The 27917-nt window shown below is 44.5% G+C and overlaps 1 protein-coding gene across 1 annotated transcript; it reads right to left on the bottom strand.

The window, feature by feature from the left end:
- Positions 1–49: 49 nt before the first annotated feature.
- On the bottom strand, positions 50–27917 carry LOC110485212 (R-spondin-3). Its single transcript, XM_021556276.2, has 6 exons — positions 27122–27917; positions 16614–16805; positions 16064–16207; positions 15633–15779; positions 15153–15338; positions 50–1136 (listed from the first exon to the last, which is right to left on the bottom strand). Exons 1-6 carry the CDS (start codon positions 27213–27215, stop codon positions 898–900), a joined length of 1002 nt encoding a protein of 333 aa, XP_021411951.2. The 5' UTR covers positions 27216–27917; the 3' UTR covers positions 50–897.

Below are 27917 nucleotides of genomic sequence, written 5' to 3'. Positions count from 1 at the left end.
TACCAAAAATATTGCCCAAAGATAACAAATGAAAAACAAAGACAAGTACAAACCCATTATAGTTTATTTGACATACAGATGCTTTTGATTTCTGCTCAGGTGGCTTTAGTGAAAGCACAAATCCCGCTTACACAGATAGGCAAACTAGCACTTTGTCCAGGACGCTTCTGAACAAACATGACCAATAATAAGTTGTGAGGAAAACACTGAGGTCCGTCCTCATTCTGTCACAAAATCAATTCAGTCGGTTTGTCTCATGTTTACTATACATCTGGATGCAGTAACCACATCTGACTGTCTGTCTTTCTGTTACTGATATCCCATGATAATTTACTCAGCAAAAAACAACAAACAAAAACAAAAATACATTTAAACAACAACAACAATTCTACATAATGTCACAAATTAAACCTACATTGAAACCAAGACACAAAGTTTGTTTTTAACTGGGTGGGAGCCTTTTAAATAACCGATTCAACAAGCATTTACATTGTCCCGACTCCCAATGACAAACACATCATCATCCCCATACTGTCACATTTCAATGTCTCACTGCTCTCCTCTCTGTACAGTCCCATCTAATCACAAGAGCAGTTTTGTACATTCCCGTCCAATCAACAGCAGTCTTGGTTCTCTCTGGTCTGGTGAAACTAGAGGACAGGACAGGAAGGGGGAGGCGGCCTCTCAGTGGTGTGTGGTGGAGGAGGGTAGGTAGGTAGGTATGTAGGGGAGAAGTCCTTAGAGTCTGTAGTGGCCCGATCGAGTGACCCCATCTCTCTTGTGCATATACAGTATATATTTAAATAATACAGGTAGCAGCAGAACCCCATCAGCAAGGAGTTGAGGGGGCGAGGGTGACAAAGAGGGGGTGGAGTGAGAGGGCTCCTCCAGGCTCTGTTACTGTTCAGGACCTCCTCCCTCAGGTGAGACAACAGGGTCTCTGTTTTGGCCTCTCCGGCGTCTTTGCTCTGTCTTGTTCCTGTTCTCAGAGTCCTCCCGGTCACCTGCCTCCCCCCTCTCCCTCTCTCTGTCCTTCTTCCTCTCCCGCCGGCCTTCCCCCTGGCTGTCCTTGTCCCGGCGGTTGTCCCGATTTCTCCTTTCGCCCCGCCGCTCACCCTTCCTCCCCTTGCCTTGCCCTAGAGATGGAAAAAAAACACAGAACAGAAAACACTTGTTAGTCAACAGCTCAATCACTCTTTATAATGATTTCTGTTGTATTTTCAAGTGATCTACATGACTTTACACAGAGAGCTGGTTGAGGGTCATGGCAGGAGCTGCACTTTCAGATGAGGATATACAGAATAAGATGAATATGAAGAGAGAATGGGTGTGACGATGATGTTGATGATGATGACGATGTCTCTTTTGCATACCAATTTATCAGTGTGCTCTAGTCTTGGTCATATACCTGCTGGCTGTCCAGGGAGCAACTGTAATATGGCACAGTACAAACATGTTCCCCCTAGTCACCACTAGAGGTCAGCCTTGCATCACAGACAGTGGCCACACCCTGTGAGCAAGGTTTACTTCAGCTGTTGCAATTCTCCTCTGATAGGCTTTGTCAAAAATAGAAAGCCTTTAAATAAACTTCAGTTTATCTGCTCTTTCGCCATCTCATAAACAAATAGATTTCATGGAATGTTGTAGAGTTTACCACTGGAAGCCCCACATCATTAATATCAAACATCCCCCAGAGAGCAAGAGAGAGAGAGAGAGAGAGAGAGAGAGAGAGAGAGAGAGAGAGAGAGAGAGAGAGAGAGAGAGAGAGAGAGAGAGAGAGAGAGAGAGAGAGAGAGAGAGAGAGAGAGAGAGAGAGAGAGAGAGAGAGAGAGAGAGAGAGAGAGAGAGAGAGAGAGAGAGAGAGAGAGAGAGAGAGAGAGAGAGAGAGAGAGAGAGAGAGAGAGAGAAGACAGATCGACAGATTGAAACTGGCCCTATTCGTGTTGTGCTGTCGATGTGTAAGCAGCAGGATTGCGAAACTGCTGAGGTAGGCACGGAGCCTCTCTCTCCCCCTGGCCCCCCTTCAGCCTGTGACCATTAATCAGCCCAGCCGTGCTCTGACCTCCGCTCCATCCTGACCAGGCAGAGGAGGGCTCGCAGCGCACGCCAGCCCAACGCTGACCCACACATTCCTGGGGTCCAGCCAGTGCGATATAGGACCCTACCATCCTACTCTGTTTAGTCTTCCCTGGCTCTGGTCGGCAGGAATAATGAAAGCCCACCAGCCTCAAGGGTGAGACAAAACTGGTGCTGGCACTGGTGCTAGCTCTCCCCAGTCGTAATTTGTATCTGAACTATCTGAGCTCAGGGCAGGAGAGGAGGAGAGGCCCATACATCCCACAAGGCCAGGCAGATTGTAGGGTGTGTGAGAGAGGGTGACAGAGATACTCAGAGAGACAGGGTAATAGAGAGAGACACCCAGAGAGACAGGGAGACAGAGACACTCAGAGAGACAGGGAGATGGAGTTAGACACACACACAGAGAGAATCAACTATTAAAGACTACCAGAACCCACTGGATTCTCCAATTACCTTGAATGAGCTACAGGACAAAATACAAATCCTCCAACCCAAAAAGGCATGTGGTGTTGATGGTATCCTCAATGAAATGATCAAATATACAGACAACAAATTCCAATTGGCTATACTAAAACTCTTTAACATCATTCTTAGCTCTGGCATCTTCCCCAATATTTGGAACCAAGGACTGATCACCCCAATTCACAAAAGTGGAGACAAAGTTGACCCCAATAACTATCGTGGGATATGCGTCAACAGCAACCTTGGGAAAATCCTCTGCATTACTATTAACAGCAGACTCGTACATTTCCTCAGTGAGCAAATGTCAAATTGTTTTTTTTACCAAATTACCGTACAACAGACCATGTATTCACCCTGCATACCCTAATTGACAAACAAACAAACCAAAACAAAGGCAAAGTCTTCTCATGCTTTGTTGATTTCAAAAAAGCCTTCGACTCAATTTGGCATGAGGGTCTGCTATACAAATTGATGGAAAGTGGTGTTGGGAGGTAAAACATACAGTATTATAAAATCCATGTACACAAACAACAAGTGTGTGGTTAAAATAGGCAAAAAACACACACATTTCTTCCCACAAGCCCATGGGGTCAGACAGGGATGCAGCTTAAGCCCCACCCTCTTCAACATATATATCAACGAATTGGTGCGGGCACTAGAAAAGTCTGCAGCACCCGGCCTCACCCTACTAGAATCTGAAGTCAAATGTCTACTGTTTGCTGATGCTCTGATGCTTCTGTCACCAACCAAGGAGGGCCTACAGCAGCACCTAGATATTCTGCACAGATTCTGACAGACCTGGGCCCTGACAGTACATCTCAGTAAGACCAAAATAATGGTGTTCCAAAAAAGGTCCAGTTGCCAGGACCACAAATACAAATTCCATTTAGACACCGTTGCCCTAGAGCACACAAAAACTATACATACCTTGGCCTAAACGATCTGAGAGACAAGGCAAGATTGGCATTCTATGCCATCAAAAGGAACATAAAATTCAACATACCAATTAGGATCTGGCTAAAAATACTTGAATCAGTCATAGAACCCATTGCCCTTTATGGTTGTGAGGTCTGGGGTCCGCTCACCAACCAAGAATTCACAAAATGGGACAAACACCAAATTGAGACTCTGCATGCAGAATTCTGCAAAAAATATCCTCTGTGAACAACGTAGAACACCAAATAATGCATGCAGAGCAGAATTAGGCCGATACCCGCTAATTATCAAAATCAAGAAAAGAGCTGTTAAATTCTACAACCACTTAAAAGGAAGCTATTCCCAAACCTTCCTTAACAAAGCCATCACCTACAGAGAGATTAACCTGGAGAAGAGTCCTCTAAGCAAGCTGGTCCTGGGGCTCTGTTCACAAACACAAAAACACCCCACAAAGCCCCAGGACAGCAGCACAATTAGACCCAACCAAATCATGAGAAAACAAATAGATATTTACTGGACACATTGGAAAGAATTAACAAAAAAACAGAGCAAACTAGAATGCTATTTGGCCCTAAACAGAGAGTACACAGTGGCAGAATACCTGACCACTGTGACTGACCCAAACTTAAGGACAGCTTTGACTATGTACAGACTCAGTGAGCCTGTACATAGGCCGCCGTAGTCAGACTTGGCTCTCAAGAGAAGACAGGCTATGTGCACACTGCCCACAAAATGAGGTGGAAACTAAGCTGCACTTCCTAGCCTCCTGCCCAATGTATGACCATATTAGAGACACATATTTCCCTCAGATTACACAGATCCACAAATAATTTGAAAACAAACCCAATTTTGATAAACTCCCATAACTACTGGGTGAAATTCCACAGTGTGCCATCACAGCAGCAAGATTTGTGACCTCTTGCCACAAGAAAAGGGAAACCAGTGAAGAACAAACACCATTGTAAATACAACCCATATTTATGCTTATTTGTTTCCCCTTGTTTACTTTAACCATTTGTACATCGTTAACAACACTATATATGAAATTTCTGTAGGTGTAATGTTTACTGTTAATTTGTATTGTTTATTTCACTTTTGTATATTATCTACCACACTTGCTTTGGCAATGTTAACACGTTTCCCATGCCAATAAATCCCCTTGAATTGAATTGAATTGAGAGGGAGACAGAGAGAGACACAGAGAGATAGTGAGATAGATAGAACACCAAGGAGAGAGAGAGAGACAGGGAGACAGGGAGATAGAGAGAGATACACACACAGAGATAGAGGGAGACAGAGAGAGAGACACATAGAAACAGTGAGATAGATAGAGAAACAAGGAGAGAGAGAGAGAGAGAGAGAGGGATACAGGGAGATAGAGAGAGACACACCCAGAGAGACAGGGAGAAAGAGAAAATGTCAGGGAGACAGAGACACTCAGAGAGACAGGGAGATAGAGAGAGATAAACACACAGAGATAGAGGGAGACAGAGAGAGAGAGACACAGAGAAACAGTGAGATAGAGAGAGAAACAAGGAGAGAGAGAGAGAGAGAGAGAGAGAGAGAGGGAGACAGGGAGATAGAGAGAGACACACCCAGAGAGACAGGGAGAAAAAGAAAATGACAGGGAGACAGAGACACTCAGAGAGACAGGGAGATAGAGACACACAGAGAGATAGAGATGGAGACAGAGAGACAGTGAGATAGATAGAGAAAAAAGGAGAGACAGGGAGATAGAGAGAGACACACCCATAGAGACAGGGAGATATAGAGAGATACAAGGAGATAGGGAGACAGAGAGAGATACTCAGAGAGACAGAGAGACACACAGAGAGAGACAGGCATATACAGTGCCTTGCGAAAGTATTCGGCCCCCTTGAACTTTGCGACCTTTTGCCACATTTCAGGCTTCAAACATAAAGATATAAAACTGTATTTTTTTGTGAAGAATCAACAACAAGTGGGACACAATCATGAAGTGGAACGACATTTATTGGATATTTCAAACTTTTTGAACAAATCAAAAACTGAAAAATTGGGCGTGCAAAATTATTCAGCCCCTTTACTTTCAGTGCAGCAAACTCTCTCCAGAAGTTCAGTGAGGATCTCTGAATGATCCAATGTTGACCTAAATGACTAATGATGATAATGATGATAAATACAATCCACCTGTGTGAAATGTGGCAAAAGGTCGCAAAGTTCAAGGGGGCCGAATACTTTCGCAAGGCACTGTATATATATATATATATATATATATATATATATATATATATATATATATATATATATATATATATATATATATATATATATATATTATATATAGATATAGAGAGAGAAACAAAATGTAAAAAATATAAAACAATTAGAGAGTGCCATTTCCCCAAATTTGAAACCCTTATTCAAGGTTTTAAAGACCTCTTTGATGAGAGTAGGCTACCCGTCCTGTTTGGGGAGGACGCAGAGAGCTGTGGGTTGGCAGCGCACTACATTGCTGCCTGCAATAAGATGAGGGAGTGTCTGACAGACCAATCAACCTGCACATGTCCTCTACTGTATGCTTATTGTTATTGTTCAATGTATGGTTATTCTGACCCTTGGTTATTGTTGTTACTGTTGTCCCGTTGACAATTTACAGTCAGAGAGACAGGGAGTTAGAGAGAGACACACACAGAAGACAAAGAGATATATATAGAGACACACACACACACACACACACACACACACACACACACACACACACACACACACACACACACACACACACACACACACACACACACACACACACACACACACACACACACACACACACACACACAAACAGAGGCACACAGAGAGACAGTGAGATAGAGAAACAAGGATAGAGAGAGGGAGACAGAGAGAGACAGTGAGATAGATAGAGAAACAAGGTGTGTGAGAGAGAGACAGGGAGACAGAGAGAGACACTCAGAGAAACAGAGAGACACACAGAGAGAGACAGGGAGATAGAGAGAGATACACAGAGAGAGAGAGAGGGAGACAGAGAGACACAGAGAGACGGTGAGATAGATAGAGAAACAAGGAGAGAGAGAGAGAGAGACACACCCTGAGAGACATGGAGAAAGAGAGAGAGACAAGGAGACAGAGACACTCAGAGAGACAGGGAGCTAGAGAGAGACACACACACAGAGAGAGAGGGAGACAGAGAGAGACACAGAGAGACGGTGAGATAGATAGAGAAACAAGGAGAGAGAGAGAGAGAGACAGGGAGACAGAGAGAGACACTCAGAGAGACAGAGAGACACACAGAGAGAGACAGGGAGATAGAGAGAGATACACACAGAGAGACAGGGATATAGAGAGAGACACACAGAGAGAGACAAGGAGACAGAGACACACACAGAGAGACAGTGATATATATATACAGTTGAAGTCGGACGTTTACATACACCTTAGCAAAATACATTTAAACTCAGTTTTTCACAATTCCTGACATTTAATCTGAGTAAAAATCCCCTGTCTTAGGTCAATTAGGATCACCACTTTATTTTAAGAATGTGAAATGTCAGAATAATAGTAGAGAGAATTATTTATTTCAGCTTTTATTTTGTTCATCACATTCCCGGTGGGTCAGAAGTTTACATACACTCAATTAGTATTTGGTAGCATTGCCTTTAAATTGTTTTACTTGGGTCAAACGCTTCGGGTAGCCTTCCACAAGCTTCCCACAAGAAGTTGGGTGAATTTTGGCCCATTCCTCCTGACAGAGCTGGTGTAACTGAGTCAGGTTTGTAGGCCTCCTTGCCCGCACACGCTTTATCAGTTCTGGCCACAAATTGTCTATAGGATTGAGGTCAAGGCTTTGTGATGGCCACTCCATTACCTTGACTTTGTTGTCCTTAAGCCATTTTGCCACAACTTTGGAAGTATGCTTGGGATCATTGTCCATTTGGAAGACCCATTTGCGACCAAGACTGATGTCTTGAGATGTTTCTTCAATATATCCACATATACCCCCACATCCTGCAGCAAAGCACCCCCACATCATGACCCCCACATCTGCAGCAAAGCACACCCACATCATGATGCTGCCAACCCCGTTCTTCACGGTTGGGATGGTGTTCTTTGGCTTGCAAGCCTCCCCCTTCTTCCTCCAAACATAACTATGGTCATTATGGCCAAACAGTTCTATTTTTGTTTTATCAGACCAGAGGACATTTCTCCAAAAAGTACGATCTTTGTCCCCATGTGCAATTGCAAACCTTAGTCTGGCTTTTTTTATGGCAGTTTTGGAGAAATGGCTTCTTCCTTGCTGAGTGGCCTTTCAGGTTATGTCGATATAGGACTCGTTTTACTGTGGATATAGATACTTTTGTACCTGTTTCCTCCAGCATCTTCACAAGGTCCTTTGCTGCTGTTCTGGGATTGATTTGCACTTTTCACACCAAATTATGTTAGTCTCTAGGAGACAGAACGTGTCTCCTTCCTGAGCAGTATGACGGCTGCCTGGTCCCATGGTGTTTATACTTCTGTACTATTGTTTGTACAGATGAACGTGGTACCTTCAGGTGTTTGGAAATTGCTCCCAAGGATGAACCAGACTTGTGGAGGTCTAAACATTTTTTTCTGAGGTCTTGGCTGATTTCTTTTGATTTTCCCATGATGTCAAGCAAAGAGGCACTGAGTTTGAAGGTATGCCTTGAAATACATCCACAGGTACACCTCCAATTGACTCAAATTATGTCAATTAGCCTATCAGAAGCCTCTAAAGCCATGACATAATTTTCTGTGATTTTCCAAGCTGTTTAAAGTCACAGTCAACTTAGTGTATGTAAACGTCTGACCCACTGGAATTGTGATACAGTGAATTATAAGTGAAATAATCTGTCTGTCAACAATTGTTGGAAAAATTACTTGTCATGCACAAAGTAGATGTCCTAACCATGTCCTAACCGACTTGCCAAAACTATAGTTTGTTAAGAAGAAATTTCTGGTGGTTGAAAAACAAGTTTTAATGACTCCAACATAATTGTATGTAAACTTCCGACTTCAATTGTAAAAAAAAAAATATATATATATATATATATATATATATATATATATAGAGAGAGAGAGAGAGAGAGGGAGATAGAGAGAGACACAGAGAGGGACACAGAGAGAGACAGGTAAATAGCGAGAGAGACACAGAGAGAGACAGGAAGATAGAGAGACAGAGAGAGACAGGGAGCTAGAGAGAGAGACACACACAGACAGAGAATGAGAGAGAGAGAATGAGAGAGAGAATGAGAGAGGATTATTTACAGAGAGAATGACAGAGAGAGAAAGAGATGAGCAGCATTCTGAATCTGACTCTGCCCCTCATCTCACCCCACCTCTGGCTCTTTCAACACAGGAAGTCCCCTCTACACACATTGTTTTGTTTGTCATAACCATTTAAAGATAAGCGGCTTAGTCATAATCTCTGGGTTTCCTAAAACCCAAGGCACAACTTCATCTGGGCTCGTGTTGAGGTGATTACTGGGTATGTTTATCAGAGAAGGCTTTTGTCTGTCTGAACTGTGTCTATGAATTCTATAAACTGTCCAGCGATGCAGTGGACCCGAAGGAGACACTTGAATTAAAACACAGAGATTTAGCACATTCTTACCAGCATGGTCATTACCGCTACACTGCAGTGGATGACTTGCTGTGTTTTTTGGGATGGTTTGTGTGTGTGTGTGTGTGTGTGTGTGTGTGTGTGTGTGTGTGTGTGTGTGTGTGTGTGTGTGTGTGTGTGTGTGTGTGTGTGTGTGTGTGTGTGTGTGTGTGTATGGGGGTGCGGCTATTGTAAAACTAATATTTTGATGAGACGTGTGTCCACATTAAGTATGATCAGGTTCAGGCATGTGGTTTATATAAACTGTAAAATAGAACTGTGAAAAATGACTGTAAAAGTAATATCAACAGAGCTGGATTATAAGATTACTGTAACTAAGGACAGCTTTCAAAAGTGTTGCAACTTCACAAGAGTTTATGCAAGTGAACTGTCATCTGACATTGATTATTTACAATTTTAACATAGAGTTAGTGTGAAAAGGGGAGAGATAGACAGAGAAAGAAAAGGAAAGAGAGAGAGGTGAGTGTAAGAAAACAGCTGGAATTGTCTCTCGGATCACCCTCCAACACACAATCCTATGCAGTGCATTTACACTGATAATGCTACAGTGCATTGGTTGCATAAAGTACTAGACATCATGCTGCTCAGTGCTCAGCACTCTTCACTGGAGTGTTAGGGTGCCTGTGTGTGCATGCAGGGAAACAGTTTGGCCCGCTGTCAGAGAGGGGATGTGCAGGAGCATAATTAGTCTAATGACGCAGAGGGGCAACATCCTCCATGGCAGGCACACTGTCGTCCAGGGGGCTTTTGGTGGGAGCCAGGCTGGGATTAAAGGCTCTGGGCTGTCCCACAGGAGAAATGCCCGGAGCTTTGAAGGCTACGGGACGCATGTCCCGCTCCCCCTCGCTGGGGGACGGGAGGGGGCTACCTTCTAGCTGGGTTAGATAGATAGGGGAACGGTGGTTTGGAGGACAAATTAGCCAACATTGTTAACACAAAGGAGACAGCAGGCAGGTGGGCAAGGACATGTATGTAAACATTTACGACCGCCAAGCCTGTTGAAGGAGGGGGGAGGACACTGTACACTGAAATGACATGACGCCTTTGGCTACTGTAGCTCAACAGAGCTTACTAGATATGAAATGACCAAATCAGAGTTGTGTTAAAGAGGAAGAGTGAAAGTGAGGGTTCTTGCCCCCTGATTCATTCAGTGACATTCCATATTTCTCTATGTACTGGACCTGTTTAAAGTCCAGCTCCTGTTGTCATTTTTGTGGATAAGGAGCGTAAACCTCCTTGATTCATATTGAGAGTTCCTGCTCTCTGATTCATAAGGAGGGGGAGGACTGGGGGTGACATGGAGGTTACAACGTTATGTTTAAAAACACAAAAGACAGATGGAGAGAGCCAAAAGAGAAGAAGTTAGAAAACAACAGCCATTAGGGAGAGCTGGAGGGAGTGGGGAAGAGAAAGAGGCAGGGGGAGAAAAGAGGCAGGGGGAGAAAAGAGGCAGGGGGAGAAAAGAGGCAAGGGGAGAAAAGAGAAAGGGGGAGAAAAGAAGCAGGTGAGAAAAGAGGAAGGTGAGAAAAGAGGCAGGTGAGAAAAGAGGAGGGGGGAGAAAAGAAGCAGGGGGAGAAAAGAGGAAGGTGAGAAAAGAGGAAGATGGAGAAAAGAGGCAGGGGGAGAAAAGAGGCAGGGGGAGAAAAGAGGAAGGGGGAGAAAAGAGGCAGGTGAGAAAAGAGGAAGGTGAGAAAAGAGGAAGGGGGAGAAAAGAGGAAGGGGGAGAAAAGAGGAAGGTGGGAAAAGAGGCAGGGGAGAAAAGAGGAAGGTGAGAAAAGAGGCAGGGGGAGAAAATAAGCAGGTGAGAAAAGAGGAAGGGGGAGAAAAGAGGAAGGTGAGAAAAGAGGCAGGGGGAGAAAAGAGGCAGGTGAGAAAAGATGAAGGTGAGAAAAGAGGCAGGTGAGAAAAGAGGCAGGTGAGAAAAGAGGATGGGGAAGAAAAGAGGCAGGGGGAGAAAAGAGGCAGGTGAGAAAAGAGGAGGGGGGAGAAAAGAAGCAGGGGGAGAAAAGAGGAAGGTGAGAAAAGAGGAAGATGGAGAAAAGAGGCAGGGGGAGAAAAGAGGCAGGGGGAGAAAAGAGGAAGGGGGAGAAAAGAGGCAGGTGAGAAAAGAGGAAGGTGAGAAAAGAGGAAGGGGGAGAAAAGAGGAAGGGGGAGAAAAGAGGAAGGTGGGAAAAGAGGCAGGGGAGAAAAGAGGAAGGTGAGAAAAGAGGCAGGGGGAGAAAATAAGCAGGTGAGAAAAGAGGAAGGGGGAGAAAAGAGGAAGGTGAGAAAAGAGGCAGGGGGAGAAAAGAGGCAGGTGAGAAAAGATGAAGGTGAGAAAAGAGGCAGGTGAGAAAAGAGGCAGGTGAGAAAAGAGGATGGGGAAGAAAAGAGGCAGGGGGAGAAAAGAGGCAGGTGAGAAAAGAGGCAAGGGGAGAAAAGAGGAAGGTGAGAAAAGAGGCAGGGGGAGAAAAGAGGAAGGTGAAAAAAGAGGCAGGGGGAGAAAAGAGGAAGGGGGAGAAAATAGGCAGGGGGAGAAAAGAAACAGGTGAGAAAAGAGACAGGGGAAGAAAAGAGGAAGGGGGAGAAAAGAGGAAGGGGGAGAAAAGAAGCAGGTGAGAAAAGAGGAAGGGGGAGAAAAGAGGCAGGGGGAGAAAAGAGGCAGGTGAGAAAAGAGGAAGATGAGAAAAGAGGCAGGGGGAGAAAAGAGGAAGGGAGAGAAAAGAAGCAGGTGAGAAAAGAGGCAGATGAGAAAAGAGGAAGGGGGAGAAAAGAAGCAGGTGAGAAAAGAGACAGGTGAGAAAAGAGGCCGGGGGAGAAAAGAGACAGGTGAGAAAAGAGGATGGGGAAGAAAAGAGGTAGGGGGAGAAAAGAGGAAAGGGGAGAAAAGAGGAAGGTGAGAAAAGAGGCAGGGGGTGAAAAGAGGCAGGTGAGAAAAGAGGAAGGTGAGAAAAGAGGCAGGTGAGAAAAGAGGCAGGGGGAGAAAAGAGGAAGGTGGAGAAAAGAAGCAGGTGAGAAAAGAGACAGGTGAGAAAAGAGGATGGGGAAGAAAAGAGGCAGGGGGAGAAAATAGGAAGGGGGAGAAAAGAGGAAGGTGAGAAAAGAGGCAGGGAGAGAAAAGAGGCAGGTGAGAAAAGAGGAAGGTGAGAAAAGAGGCAGGTGAGAAAAGAGGCAGGTGAGAAAAGAGGATGGGGAAGAAAAGAGGCAGGGGGAGAAAAGAGGCAGGTGAGAAAAGAGGCAAGGGGAGAAAAGAGGCAGGGGGAGAAAAGAGGCAGGGGGAGAAAAGAGGAAGGTGAGAAAAGAGGCAGGGGGAGAAAATAGGAAGTGGGAGAAAATAGGCAGGGGGAGAAAAGAAACAGGTGAGAAAAGAGACAGTGGAAGAAAATAGGAAGGGGGAGAAAAGAAGCAGGTGAGAAAAGAGGCAGGTGAGAAAAGAGGCAGGTGAAAAAAGAGGAAGGGGGAGAAAAAAAGCAGGTGAGAAAAGAGGCAGGTGAGAAAAGAGGAAGGTGAGAAAAGAGGCAGGTGAGAAAAGAGGAAGGGGGAGAAAAGAAGCAGTTGAGAAAAGAGGCAGGTGAGAAAAGAGGAAGGGGGAGAAAAGAGGCAGGTGAGAAAAGAGACAGGTGAGAAAAGAGGCAAGGGGAGAAATGAGGAAGGTGATAAAAGAGACAGGTGAGAAAAGAGACAAGGGGAGAAAAGAGGCAGGGGGAGAAATGAGGCAGGGGGAGAAAAGAGACAGGTGAGAAAAGAGGAAGGGGGAGAAAAGAAACAGGTGAGAAAAGAGACAGTGGAAGAAAATAGGAAGGGGGAGAAAAGAAGCAGGTGAGAAAAGAGGCAGGTGAGAAAAAAGGCAGGTGAAAAAAGAGGAAGGGGGAGAAAAAAAGCAGGTGAGAAAAGAGGCAGGTGAGAAAAGAGGAAGGTGAGAAAAGAGGCAGGTGAGAAAAGAGGAAGGGGGAGAAAAGAAGCAGTTGAGAAAAGAGGCAGGTGAGAAAAGAGGAAGGGGGAGAAAAGAGGCAGGTGAGAAAAGAGACAGGTGAGAAAAGAGGCAAGGGAAGAAATGAGGAAGGTGATAAAAGAGACAGGTGAGAAAAGAGACAAGGGGAGAAAAGAGGCAGGGGGAGAAATGAGGCAGGGGGAGAAAAGAGACAGGTGAGAAAAGAGGAAGGGGGAGAAAAGAGGCAGGTGAGAAAAGAGACAGGTGAGAAAAGAGACAGGTGAGAAAAGAGACAAGGGGAGAAAAGAGGCAGGTGAGAAAAGAGGAAGGGGGAGAAAAGAGGCAGGTGAGAAAAGAGACAGGTGAGAAAAGAGGCAGGAGGAGAAATGAGGCAGGGGGAGAAAAGAGACAGGTGAGAAAAGAGACAAGGGGAGAAAAGAGGCAGGTGAGAAAAGAGGAAGGGGGAGAAAAGAGGCAGGTGAGAAAAGAGACAGGTGAGAAAAGAGGCAGGAGGAGAAATGAGGCAGGGGGAGAAAAGAGACAGGTGAGAAAAGAGGAAGGGGGAGAAAAGAGGCAGGTGAGAAAAGAGACAGGTGAGAAAAGAGGCAGGTGAGAAAAGAGGAAGGGGGAGAAAAGAGGCAGGTGAGAAAAGAGACAGGTGAGAAAAGAGGCAAGGGGAGAAATGAGGAAGGTTAAAAAAGAGACAGGTGAGAAAAGAGACAAGGGGAGAAAAGAGGCAGGGGGAGAAATGAGGCAGGGGGAGAAAAGAAGAGAGAGAAAAAGAGTGAGAGCTCTTTCTAGAGAAAGACGAAAATTAGCTGGAGAAATAACAAATAAACCTGGTTTGGGGATGGACGGAGGCCCTTGGGGAGCAATGGAGGGAAGATGGAGGGGTGAAGGGATAGAGGGAGGAGGATGTATCAGTGTCTGAGGGGCTGGTGGGGATTAGTGCGAGCTGGCGGAGGTCAGACCAGTGACCCCGTGGCGTATGCGGAACGTAAACACGGAGCGGAGGGGACGCGCCAGAGCAGATAATTAGCTCTGCTCACTGGATGTTCCAGGAGCCGGCAGGCCGACCCGGGGGAAGCAGCTGGGTAATCACACGCAGGGCAAGGTCGATAACCGTGTGTGTGTGTGTGTGTGTGTGTGTGTGTGTGTGTGTGTGATAACCAGGCCTCGGCCTGCAGTGTGTAACACGCACCCACCCACCTACCCACCCACAGCTCTGACCTGCCTCCACCCCGCTCAGGCCCGCCAGGCGGATCAACACAGCCCCGACTCCACACTAAGCCCCCCACTCCACCACGGGACAGTGGAACAGGAGCCCCATTCAGGGGGAAGGAGGGGTGGTGTGTTTTCTTTGGGTGTGCAAGAGAGAGTATCAGCAGGTTGGAGAAAAAGGGGAGAAAGAGAGAAAGACGACAGACTGGGGGAGGAGCAGAGGCCACATTTCACAGCCTAAATGACAGATTCAACCCAACCAGGACTCTTTACAAATTACCGCCTATGGTTTTTAAAGGGACCAGTTGATGTGGGTGTGTATTCAGATCTGTGTGTGTGTTGGCAGCTGCTGTTATTAGTCTAAACTAATGCTGATTCCCCTCGTCGCCTCATGGCTCCCCAAGGGAGGATGTTTGAGGAGTCTGTGTGTTTCTGCTTCACAGTAAACTTTTCTGCTGAATCACTACTGAGGGGTTGTGTTTGTGCTGTAAGTAAGCCTGCATGGAGAGCCTGGGGCGCTGGGGCGCAGGGGCCTGGTGGGCTGAGGAGCCGAGGGCCTGGGGAGCTCTGGGGCTGATTTCATTAGAAATCATCAGATCAATGTTTACGTGGAAAATCAAGTGTTTTGACATATTTTTATAATCCGTAAAGTCTGGATTCGAAGAGTTAGAGCAACAAAACACAGGCATTTCACCATTATCCACTAACCACAATGCATATCCTTAAAGTCAACAATTCAGGTCCCTTAAGGAGAGGAGAGGAGTGGCAGATGACTGACCAGTCATTTCAGATTATGGTGTAGGGACAAAGTTGGTTCTGGAACTCTAGCCTACAACTGTACTAACAATGGAGATAGTGACCTGTCCTACTACTGATGATCCCCGGTATAGTTATTATAGTATTTACCTGGACATCGCCTCCTCTTGAGGACACACTCTTTCTTTTCCCAGATGGGGGGACAGAGTTTTCCGTAGGCGGAAGGGAACTGGACAACTTCCCGGGTCCTCGTCTCCTCACCCCATTTAAATCCACAGGTTTTCCCTGACCGGGAGCAGGGGCTCCACTCGCCCCACTCACCCACCGCGCAGTGCACTGCACAAATAATTAAGAAAGAGGGGGAGACACAAGAGGCAGAGTCCAAATATATTCACAACCAAAATTCACGTATAGAAGGGCAAAGACACTGTAAAGCATTTGAAGTTAACACCAGTGGAGTCTAGTGCCACTTTAAATCAGAGGTTGGGCTTATTGTTTTGGCTGGATACTGAACACACCATGTGTTTGATGTGTTCCATATCTTTCCATTCCGGCCCAATGAGCCCATCCTCAGATTTCCTCACCAGCCTCCACTGGTAAACTCTCTCTCCTACTTGTTCTGGAGCTCACCTTGAAGGGAACACTCCATGAGTTTGTCATTTGGTTCAAACTCGTCTGGACAGACGTGGTGACACTTCCCCAGCAGCAAGTACAGGCCTGGTCTGCACCTTGTACATGTGTCATTGATCAGACAGGCATCACAGTCCGCAGGACACTCTGAAACACCAACACATACATAATATTACACCTGCACTGGAGTCAAATCACATCAACACACACAACAAAGACCTTTACAATTACATTTAACTGCATTCTTCCATTCTAAGAAAACCAAATGCAATACGATATGCTATTTTAACTCCACATTTTACATCATGTGATTGAGACATAGAAACAAACATGTAACGATAATACACTACACTAGCCCTCTCTTTGTAACGTGTCTAACACCAACACCGTCAGGACTTGATAATAACGTAACAGTCTAATATTCTACTCACTGGGAACACATTCCCTTTGTGTGTCGCTGCAGACCAGGCTCTCTGGGCAGCTCTCCTGGCACTTGCCCAGGTGGAGATAGTACCCCGCTCGGCACCGCATGCAAAGGTTCTTATTGAAGCAAGAATCACACTCCGGCCTGCACTCTGAAACACCCAGTCAGTTGGTCAACAGCCTGCACATTTATGTTGCTCTTGAAGTGATTTATTGAACATGCAGTATGTTAGAATGAGCAGCACTCTAAAACAGGAAAATTGTCTGCACATCGATGCACATCCCTTTATGAGATTTTAATGTACAAAATAATAGAAGATCATGTATTTGGAGTGACTGGCATGCAGTGATACCAAATGGACTTAATACATACACTAAAACACAGATTAAGCCTAGTCCTGGACTAAAAAGCACGTTCAATGGAGATTCTCAGTTGAAATAGTGTTTAAGTCTAGGTCTAGGCTTAATCTGTCTATGTAAACAGGCCCTGTAAACCACCCCTTAGTGTAAAAGTAGAGGTAGGCTATAAACGTCTTTGGTAATAGCCATGCAACTTACTTGTGCATGTGTTTCTGTCTGGTGAGCGGGTGCCGTAGAAACCACTGGGGCAGGAGGGCAGACACACCCCCATCTGCCTCATCCCATTTCTCTCCAGGAAGATAAAGAGGCGGGGCTTACAGGACAGACAGCCATTGTAATCAGAGCAGGTCAGACAGCCTCCCTGGCACCCTGAGCTTACCCCTTGGTTCTCTGCAGGTAAGACGGAGGGAGATGATGTGGCACAGAAGGACAAAAGTCAGTTTAGTCATTTTACTTCGTATGTGTCTCAAATGGCATAACTACTGCAGAAGTAGTGCAGTAGTATAGTATAGGGAATAGGTTGCCATTTGGGACACAACCATACAATCAGTTAGCACAGGGGCTTTCAACCTGTTTCGGTTACTGTACCCCCCCAATCACATTTTGATCTGCCTGAAGTATCCCCTCCTCCTGTAAAACTGATCGTTAGGAATATGGGTCCTTTCCAAGTACCCTGTGTACAGGCCAGGTTGACAGGTACCCTCACAGGGTACTGCTACCCAAAGATGAGAAGCATTGATTAAGCAAAGACTCTTACCCAGAGTGCCTTATAATAACATAAGTGTATTGAACTAAAGTAACTGAGACAACAACATGATCATTGCAAAAGGCATTGTCTTGTGGCCTCACTCCTACGTGATGCTTGTCCCTAAACTGACACGGTACTGTATCTGACTTTAACAATATGCAAAAGATGCATCATCACCCAGCCACACTAAACCAACCAACAACGGTGGAACAGAGGAACATCCCTCAACATGTTGTTACACTATCATTTACATTCAATATAGAACTAATGTGGAAATGGAGATATCCTACGTTTTTAAAAGAATCGACAATGCAAATCCAAGTTATAGTTTTAACATATTACTGCAGCAGTGAGACAGATGGTGTTAACCAACACTACAAGTCAACATATCCTCTCTCTCTCTCTCTCTCTCTCTCTCTCTCTCTCTCTCTATGCTAATTAAATAAAGAGGAACTACTGCTTACATTTAAACAAATACAGCTCTTAAGACTGTATGAACTGTTTGTAGTCTTCTGAATTGTGTGCATTAAGTTGTGTAGAATTGTATTAAAGTAATGACTTCTATCCAACTACTGCAACGAGGATACCAAATAGCCAACAAAGCGTTTGGATGGTGACAAAATGCTACAGATTTACATATTTTTCTGGGAACAATGACCATAGAAGAACTCAATAATAAACATGACAGGCAACAAGCAGGCCTGTGGACTCTCTTGGCTGGAAAAAATAATCAAATGAGACGTCAAGCATGCAAAGGTTTGCACGAGACGCCAGAAGCTGCGCACTTCTTATTCTCGGAGTACAGTTTATTCATTGTACGAAGGACGAAACAATTTGGCAAAATGTTCAATATTCAGATAGACCTCCAGCAAACTGTTTGCCATAACAATGCAAACACAGCCAAATGAGTAAGATGAGTAATCGGCACTGGCACAACTTTGCAACATGTCTCAAATTCATCTTCATTATGCTTCGTGTTGAAGATAAGCCTATCTGTCGACCCACATCGTTCACAGGGTCGACTGTGTTAGAAACAGGGAAAGGCTGAGCTTTCATTCTTTTTATTTTTTTTATTTCACCTTTATTAAACGAGGTAGGCCAGTTGAGAACAAGTTCTCATTTACAACTGCGACCTGGCCAAGATAAAGCAAAGCAGTGCGACAAAAACAACAATGTTACACATGGGATAAACAAACGTACAGTCAATAACACAATAGAAAAATCTGTATACAGTGTGTGCAAATGAAGTAAGGAGATAAGGCAATAAATAGGCCAATAGTTGTGAAGTAATTACAATTTAGCAATGTACACTGGAGTGATATGTGTGTAGATGAGGATGTGCAAGTAGAAATACTGGTGTGCAAAAGAGCAGAAAAACTAAAACAAACATGGGGATGAGGTAGGTAGTTGGTTGGATGGGCTATTTACAGATGGGCTGTGTACAGCTGCAGCGATCGGTAAGCTGCTCTGACAGCTGACGCTTAAAGTTAGTGAGGGAGATATAAGTCTCCAACTTCAGTTATTTTTGCAATTCGTTCCAGTCATTGTTGGCTTTGGGGATGACCAGTGAGATACAGTGCCTTGCGAAAGTATTCGGCCCCCTTGAACTTTGCGACCTTTTGCCACATTTCAGGCTTCAAACATAAAGATATAAAACTGTATTTTTTTGTGAAGAATCAACAACAAGTGGGACACAATCATGAATTGGAACGACATTTATTGGATATTTCAAACTTTTTTAACAAATCAAAAACTGAAAAATTGGGCGTGCAAAATTATTCAGCCCCCTTAAGTTAATACTTTGTAGCGCCACCTTTTTCTGCGATTACAGCTGTAAGTCGCTTGGGGTATGTCTCTATCAGTTTTGCACATCGAGAGACTGACATTTTTTCCCATTCCTCCTTGCAAAACAGCTCGAGCTCAGTGAGGTTGGATGGAGAGTATTTGTGAACAGCAGTTTTCAGTTCTTTCCACAGATTCTCGATTGGATTCAGGTCTGGACTTTGACTTGGCCATTCTAACACCTGGATATGTTTATTTTTTAACCATTCCATTGTAGATTTTGCTTTATGTTTTGGATCATTGTCTTGTTGGAAGACAAATCTCCGTCCCAGTCTCAGGTCTTTTGCAGACTCCATCAGGTTTTCTTCCAGAATGGTCCTGTATTTGGCTCCATCCATCTTCCCATCAATTTTAACCATCTTCCCTGTCCCTGCTGAAGAAAAGCAGGCCCAAACCATGATGCTGCCACCACCATGTTTGACAGTGGGGATGGTGTGTTCAGGGTGATGAGCTGTGTTGCTTTTACGCCAAACATAACGTTTTGCATTGTTGCCAAAAAGTTCAATTTTGGTTTCATCTGACCAGAGCACCTTCTTCCACATGTTTGGTGTGTCTCCCAGGTGGCTTGTGGCAAACTTTAAACAACACTTTTTATGGATATCTTTAAGAAATGGCTTTCTTCTTGCCACTCTTCCAAAAAGGCCAGATTTGTGCAATATACGACTGATTGTTGTCCTATGGACAGAGTCTCCCACCTCAGCTGTAGATCTCTGCAGTTCATCCAGAGTGATCATGGGCCTCTTGGCTGCATCTCTGATCAGTCTTCTCCTTGTATGAGCTGAAAGTTTAGCGGGACGGCCAGGTCTTGGTAGACCTTCCATTTCAATATTATCGCTTGCACAGTGCTCCTTGGGATGTTTAAAGCTTGGGAAATCTTTTTGTATCCAAATCCGGCTTTAAACTTCTTCACAACAGTATCTCGGACCTGCCTGGTGTGTTCCTTGTTCTTCATGATGCTCTCTGCGCTTTTGACGGACCTCTGAGACTATCACAGTGCAGGTGCATTTATACGGAGACTTGATTACACACAGGTGGATTGTATTTATCATCATTAGTCATTTAGGCCAACATTGGATCATTCAGAGATCCTCACTGAACTTCTGGAGAGAGTTTGCTGCACTGAAAGTAAAGGGGCTGAATAAATTTGCACGCCCAATTTTTCAGTTTTTGATTTGTTAAAAAAGTTTGAAATATCCAATAAATGTCGTTCCACTTCATGATTGTGTCCCACTTGTTGTTGATTCTTCACAAAAAAATACAGTTTTATGTCTTTATGTTTGAAGCCTGAAATGTGGCAAAAGGTCGCAAAGTTCAAGGGGGCCGAATACTTTCGCAAGGCACTGCAAATGGGGCTTTGGTGACAAAACTGAGAGCACTGTGATAGACTGCATCCAATTTGCTGAGTAGAGTGGAGGCTATTTTGTAAATGACATCGCCGAACTCAAGCATCTGTGGGATAGTCAGTTTTACGAGGGTATGTTTGACAGCATGAGTGAAGGAGGCTTTGTTGCGAAATAGGAAGCCGAGTCTAGATTTAACTTTGGATTGGAGATGCTTAATATGAGTCTGGAAGGAGAGTTTACAGTCTAGCCAGACACCTAGGTATTTATAGTTGTCCTCATATTCTAAGTCAGAACCGTCCAGAGTAGTGATGATAGTCGGGCGGGCGGGTGCGAGCTGCGATTGGTTGAAGAGCATGCATTTAGTTTTACTTGCATTTAAGAGCAGTTGGAGGCCACGGAAGGAGTGTTGTATGACATTGAAGCTTGTTTGGCGGTTAGTTAAAACAGTGTCCAAAGATGATGTTGTCTGCGTAGAGGTGGATCAAAGAATCACCCGCAGCAAGAGCGACATCATTGATATGTACAGAGAAAAGAGTCGTCCCGAAAATGTAACCCTGTGGCACCCCCATAGAGACTGCCAGAGGTCTGGACAACAGGCCCCCTGATTTGACACACTGAACTCTATCTGAGAAGTAGTTAGTGAACCAGGCGAGGCAGTCATTAGAGAAACCAAGGCTGTTGAGTCTGCCGATAAGAACACAGTGATTGGGCCAGTTGCTGGGGGGGTGGAGGGCTGTTGGCCGGGGTTGGGGTAGCCAGGTGGAAAGCATGGCAAGACGTAGAGAAATGCTTATTGAAATTCTCGATTATCGTGGGAAAAATCAGTGGTGACAGTGTTTCTTAGTCTCAGTGCAGTGGGCAGCTGGGAGGAGGTACTCTTATTCCCCATGGACTTTACAGTGTCCCAAAACTTTTTGGAATTAGTGCTGCAGGATGCAAATTTCTGTTTGAAAAAAATAGCCTTTGCTTTCCTAACTGACTGTGTGTATTGGTTCCTAACTTCCCTGAAAGGTTGCATATCGCGGGGGCTATTCGATGCTAATGCAGTACGCCACCGGATGTTTTCGTGCTGGTCAAGGACAGTCAGGTCTGGACTGACTTCCCTGAAAAGTTGCATGTTATGACTGATGGTAGGATTAGAAAGGGATTGCAAAACTGCCTGGCTGTAGGCCTACACATCCTACTCAGATAGCAAGCCTTGTGTCAGAGATATTTACAAAGCCCTGCCAGAATGTGAATAACATCCAATTTCTCTGTTGGTTGGTGTGGAGGTTGGCTCAGGTTGATTAACATTTTATGTACGCAGAATGTTTACAGGAAAGTGTTATTACTCAGACTTCTCCAAAATGTTGGTCTCCAGGTTAAAGTCCTGCATACATGTGTCCAGTCTCTGCTATAAGGAGGCTATAAAAGGCCCAGGGTAGGACAGTGTCTTTGAAGGAGGGATAGTGTCATCACAGTATGTGAGAAGTCTACAGACAATCGGGGAACTGAGCAGCGCTCCATTACCATAAACTGCCATCTTGGACTGGGCACAAGTGAAACCTCATGCGTCCTGACTGCTGCTGCTGCTGCTGATTTAAGCCATGTGTGACTGACTTGTAGGGCAGCATGTCAAGTGGCTTAACTCTCAACTCTTGTTGAATTACAGAGCTTGACCTCAGAGGACAGTGGAGATGAGGACAGACTGGTTGAGAGGAGAAGAGGTTGGGTATATTCTAGGACTACCAGCAGGAGCTGCAAGTGAGTACCTGACTGAGGAAATATGTTACCATGTTACCATGTCATTTCAACAACAAAAAAATCAATGTGATGATGTTGAATTAACATGGAAAACCGATTGCAAAAAGTCATCATCGCAAGTGAATTTTGACTTTATTTTACACCCATTTTTACCGAAATCCAACTATGTTGTGATTTTTGTTGTTGTGGTTGATTTCACGTTGAATTCACGTTAGCTGGCATCTCAACCAAATGTAAATCAAAACTAGACGTTGAAATGACTTCTCTGCCCAGTGGGCAGATGTATTCAGTTTTTTACCATTGTAGCATAGAAACTGCAACCAAGTTTCTATGTTCATAAGGCTAATGACTTTAATGTGTGCAGGTTTTTGGGGACCCTAAGCCCCCCAACTCGCAGGCAAAACATTTTAGTGGCCCACCTCTTGGCGGTAGAGAGAAATATTTGCAGCTTTAAAGTTAATGGCCCTTTGCCATGGGGGGGGGGGGGGGAGAAAATGCTGCAGTTTTAAAGCAGATTTTCAGCAATTCTACAAATGTTTCCATGGGGCAGAGAGGAAATGTTGCAGTTTTTTTCTATGCTACAATGGTAAAAAATGTAATACATCTGTCCACTCAAGAGCTGGGTCAAAGGCCAGGGAATGGCATGCATGGTACCTGATGCAATGACAGGGAGCACCTCTCTGAGTCAGATATTTTGAGCTCATTTAGTACAGATTGGATTGCTACTGCTAGAGCTAGACACTGGTCTATGGTCAGTTTGTAATGATTTCCCTTGATGGTTAAGGTAAGGGTTTGGGGATCCTATATCAGTTCTTAGGGGGAATATCTCAGGGGCAACTTCTGGGATTGCGACACATGGTAAGAGCTAGTCTCAGTATTCACCACTGCAGAGCTACGCAAGGAGCATTTCAGTGTGTGCAGTAGGTGTTTTATCCTCCTAGTTCTCTGGCATATCGTGCCGTGGGTGAGTTGTTGGTCTTTTCTCCCTCCTTCACTTCATGGTTAGCTGCCAGATTGCAATAGATCACAGAGATTGTGTTTGACATATCTTAGCAATCTTTACAACTGCTGTCCATTTGCCCTCATGTGTTCCTGCCAAGGCCCCCTAATTCACAGAACCCTTAACACAGAGGAATTTTGCCTTACCTACAGTAGCTCGCACTGACACAACAGGGCAACCCCATGGTAACAGAATTATGCTAATACTCCGATTTCTATCTTTAAAATGAATTGTCAAACAAAAACCATTGATTTCAAAGTTTAACAAAGATATAACTCTATGCATAATGATTTCTTTTAACAATTTACATTGGACATTTTAAAAATATACATTTTCTGGAAAAACTGTGCAGATGCAAAGTTTGGTAGCAGAATTACGGTAAAATCTCAACTTTACATCTGCACAGTTCTTACAGGAAATGGTAGTCCTTGTAGATATGATCTGTACCGTGAGGTCTACACCGTGAGGTCTGTACCGTGAAGGCTGTACCGCGAGGTCTGTACCGTGAGGTCTGTACCATGAAGGCTGTACCGTGAGGTCTGTACCGCGAAGGCTGTACCGTGAGTCCTGTACCGTGAGGTCTGTACCGTGAAGGCTGTACCGTGAGGTCTGTACCGTGAGGTCTGTACCGTGAGGTCTGTACCGCGAAGGCTGTACCGTGAGGTCTGTACCGTGAGGTCTATACCGTGAAGGCTGTACCGTGAGATCTGTACCGCGAAGGCTGTACCGCGAGGTCTGTACCGTGAAGGCTGTACCGTGAGGTCTACACCGTGAAGGCTGTACCATGAAGGCTGTACCGTGAGGTCTGTACCGTGAGGTCTGTACCGTGAGGTCTATACCGTGAAGGCTGTACCGTGAGATCTGTACCGCAAAGGCTGTACCGCGAGGTCTGTACCGTGAAGGCTGTACCGTGAAGGCTGTACCGTGAGGTCTACACCGTGAAGGCTGTACCATGAAGGCTGTACCGTGAGGTCTACACCGTGAAGGCTGTACCGTGAAGGCTGTACCGTGAGGTCTGTACTGTGAGGTCTACACCGTGAAGGCTGTACCGTGAGGTCTACACCGTGAAGGCTGTACCGTGAAGGCTGTACCGTGAAGGCTGTACCGTGAGGTCTACACCGTGAAGGCTGTACCGTGAAGGCTGTACCGTGAGGTCTGTACCGTGAGGTCTACACCGTGAAGGCTGTACCGTGAGGTCTGTACCGTGAGGTCTACACCGTGAAGGCTGTACCGTGAAGGCTGTACCGTGAGGTCTACACCGTGAAGGCTGTACCGTGAAGGCTGTACCGTGAGGTCTATACCGTGAAGGCTGTAAAAAGACGTTTGCTTTTCCAAGATGTTTTCTTCATCAAACACTGTGGTGTTGAACCTCTGCATATCTCCCCCTCCTTTAATTTCATTATCTGTCCTTCTTTCCCTTTATTAGGAATCCAATCTGTTATTCACACCTAGAGTCTATTTTAAACATGTATAGACACGCTAGAAATCATTCTGGCCTCTATTCTAGAACACCTAGAAATCAATCTGGCCTCTATTCTAAAACACCTAGAAATCATTATGGCCTCTATTCTAAAACACATAGAAATCATTATGGACTCTATTCTAGAACACCTAGAAATCATTCTGGCCTCTATTCTAGAACACGTAGAAATCATTCTGGCCTCTATTCTAAAACACCTAGAAATCATTCTGGACTCTATTCTAGAACACACATAAATCCTTCTGGCATATATTCTAGAACACCTAGAAATCATTCTGGCCTCTATTCTAAAACACCTAGAAATCATTCTGGCCTCTACTCTAGAACACCTAGAAATCCTTCTGGCCTCTATTCTAGAACACACAGAAATCATTCTGGTATCTACATTCTAGACAACATAGAAATCATTCTGGCCTCTTTTCTAGAAATCATTCTGCTATCTTGTGTTTGCTCTCAGGCATTCATATCTCTCATTTGTGGATACATCAAGGGCAGAAGGAAGTGGACTGTTTTTGGCCAGTTGATTGCATGGTCACGGTCCCTGACTGAGAGCTCATTCACCCTGCTCTCTCTGTCTGGCTATCACAGATAGTCATATGTCAGGTCGGACTCCTTCAATTAGCACCAGCTAAGTAGGCTGCCATGCACGAGGTGAGGTCCACAGTTTGCCTATCTGGAATGCACCCACAAACCAATGTGGACCCACAATTTCTACGTAGGCATGTAGGGTTTAGGTAAGAAGATGATATATCATGTTGAAGTGGTTCTTAAGATGTTAAACATGCACCCCAAAACACTGCTATTGTTTGTTACTAGCCTACCTTTCCAGATAACAATCCACCTGGCAACAGGTGATGCATGCAACACTCAACCATTCTACTAAGGCAGAAGAGCACATCTGGAAGCTCATCTGGAACTTCAATATAGTGCAGAGAGAGAATAATAAAGCAAGCTCCATGGTACTACTGACAAGATACAGGGTGAGACCTGTGGAGTTACTTGACACAGAACATGATATCTATTAGGCTTAAAGAAAGGTGCTGAACGGATACCTTCATGCAGAGTTCTCCAACTCTGGTCCTGGAGAACTACTGGAAGTGCTGGCTTTTGTTCCAGCCCAGCACTAATACACAGGACCGGGGTTGGAGAACCCTGCCATGGTCAATGCTGCTGATACTCTGAACATCTAGGGAGCAAAAACAAAATTAAAGTGTCTACTGATTTACCAGAGCTTCTTTGTTTTGTTTTGGATATGATGATAGTTTTGCTTCAGAGCTTTGAAATACTGTAAATAATTTAATGCAAAATACTACCTCTGAATTTCTAACTGAAAAATGTTTGAATTGCCTACTAAATATGAACAGTTCCCTCTTCCATTTTTTCAACACCACAAAATATTATCGCCACAGAAAGTCACAGTTATGGTAAGCAAACAAAGAACGCCCTTTGAAGATGGAAATGGCCAGGCTTTCATGTATTTTCATATTAGATGCACAATCTTATATTCTACATGTATTACAATCAAGAAGATAACTGTATCAGCATCCTCTAACAGCGGTTAGATGGCACGCGCTGCCACATGCTCAAAGCTCCTACTCAGTGTTGCACGGAGTTTGTCAAGGAAGCACAAGCACTGCAGACATTCCATAACATCAGTGAAATGCAAATATAATACACTTCACGTGAACTTTGTATGTAATGAATCATTTAGATCAGAAAGTTATAACAATCTTTTGTCGGCAGACATGCCGCGTAAAAAGTTCTCTGCTTCTGGCCGCTAGAGAGCGATGGGAACTAGGGGACGCAGCGCGCACTGCGGACGGAGCTTTGTGGAATACACTTCTAAGAAAACTGTCAGGGAACAGTGACTGGTTGAATTTTATCAGTAGAAAATGACAACACTGAGGGTCATGTAATGTTGAACACCATGCAGTCCAATTATTGACTGCGGTGTGGTTGAGGACGAAATGTGCGTAAAATTGGCCGCTGCAGAGAGTAAAGTGCGCCTATTGCTTTTGTAGACACAATATAGTGAGTTCCACAGAGGCACCCAGTCTCGCCTAGTGATTAAAATACAAGTTTATTCATTTAAATTACATATTGATCTGATAACAACACATGTTTAGATTGATCGAGTTGCCCTCGATTATAAATAAATGCAGGCTTTACTTAAAAAACTATATCATATTATAAATTATAGGCTACCCACCCTATCAACATTGTTTATATAAATTAATTTATGGGAAGTTTCATTTTTTGTAATAGAGATTGAACCACAGGACTATGTTATTACATCTCCACCTCAACCAAAAAGCATTCCACCCCAAGTAGGCATATTTCCTAAAGCCATGCTATGATCTTTCATTGCACATGTCATTGTCAAGTATGAGATGTTCAGTACCCATATTGTTATGTTATTTATATATCTACATGAATGTCATATGGCATGATAGGCACTACAACACTAAAGTAGGGTTGAATGGAACAGAGACCAGGAGCATGTGTGTGCGCGCGAGCAACTCACTGCATGCGCCGTCGCTCTTTACTCACGTTTATTTTGCCGATGCCTAGAGGGGTGCTGCTGACAATCAGTGTATTCCATGCAGTGCAAGATCAAAACAAAGTAGATCAGTTGTAATTGCATAGTAACCCGGAGATGATGACTTGAATAGCCAATGTCAATGTCCTCCAGAAAAGTGCAGCTTTGATTCCACTTTTTTGAGAGGGAATGTGTTGTCTTATTCCTGGAAAGAGCAGAATCCCCTGCTCTGCGCAGAGAGTGATGTCTGTTTTACGATGGCCCAATGACACCTGGGCCGTTTAGACAGTAACATCCTTAATAGAATCTTCATGTGTGCCACAAAGCGAGACCAAATCAGGTATCCGTAGTGAGCATATTCCCACAATCAAACCGTTAGATTATCACCCACCGCGGGAAAAGTAAAATACTAAAAGAAAGAAAGCGTAGATCATATAATCGAGGCTGGCATATTGATACAGTTTCAGTTGTCTTCCTGTATCCTCCACTGATACTCTCTCGAAGTTCGCCGCACGTCCAGGTGTGAGGGCTACTTTATTGTGCCCTGCGTGTAGGAGGAGGTCATCGCGTCATCCCCATCATCTAATCGATTAGACCAAAACTGGGAGCCGCGCGCGTCACTGGCAGCAGCAGCACCTAACTGTAATAAAGTAACACGTTTCGATGAGGTGAGAATGTGTTGGTTCTCTTGATTGTCGCGCACCTCTCATTGGTCGACAGTTAAAGCAAAAATAATATGCGCAGTTTCAGCTCTTTTCAGTTTTGCGTGCAATACTCATTCCCCCACTCCAACTCACTCTCTTATGA

The sequence above is a fragment of the Oncorhynchus mykiss genome, chromosome 2 (assembly GCF_013265735.2).
Source record: "Oncorhynchus mykiss isolate Arlee chromosome 2, USDA_OmykA_1.1, whole genome shotgun sequence".
NCBI lineage: Eukaryota > Metazoa > Chordata > Actinopteri > Salmoniformes > Salmonidae > Oncorhynchus > Oncorhynchus mykiss.
The sequence above is the reverse complement of the archived record's forward strand: the minus strand, read 5'-3'. Positions and strand labels throughout refer to the sequence as shown.

Coding starts and splice junctions, on each gene's coding strand:
- LOC110485212 (XM_021556276.2), bottom strand. CDS start 27,215: ATGCAATTACAACTGATCTACTTTGTTTTGATCTTGCACTGCATGGAA. Junction 15,780..16,063: donor ACAAAGGGAATGTGTTCCCA/GTGAGTAGAATA, acceptor TTGGTGTTTCAG/AGTGTCCTGCGGACTGTGAT. Junction 1,137..15,152: donor CAAGAGGAGGCGATGTCCAG/GTAAATACTATA, acceptor TTCCATCTCTAG/GGCAAGGCAAGGGGAGGAAG.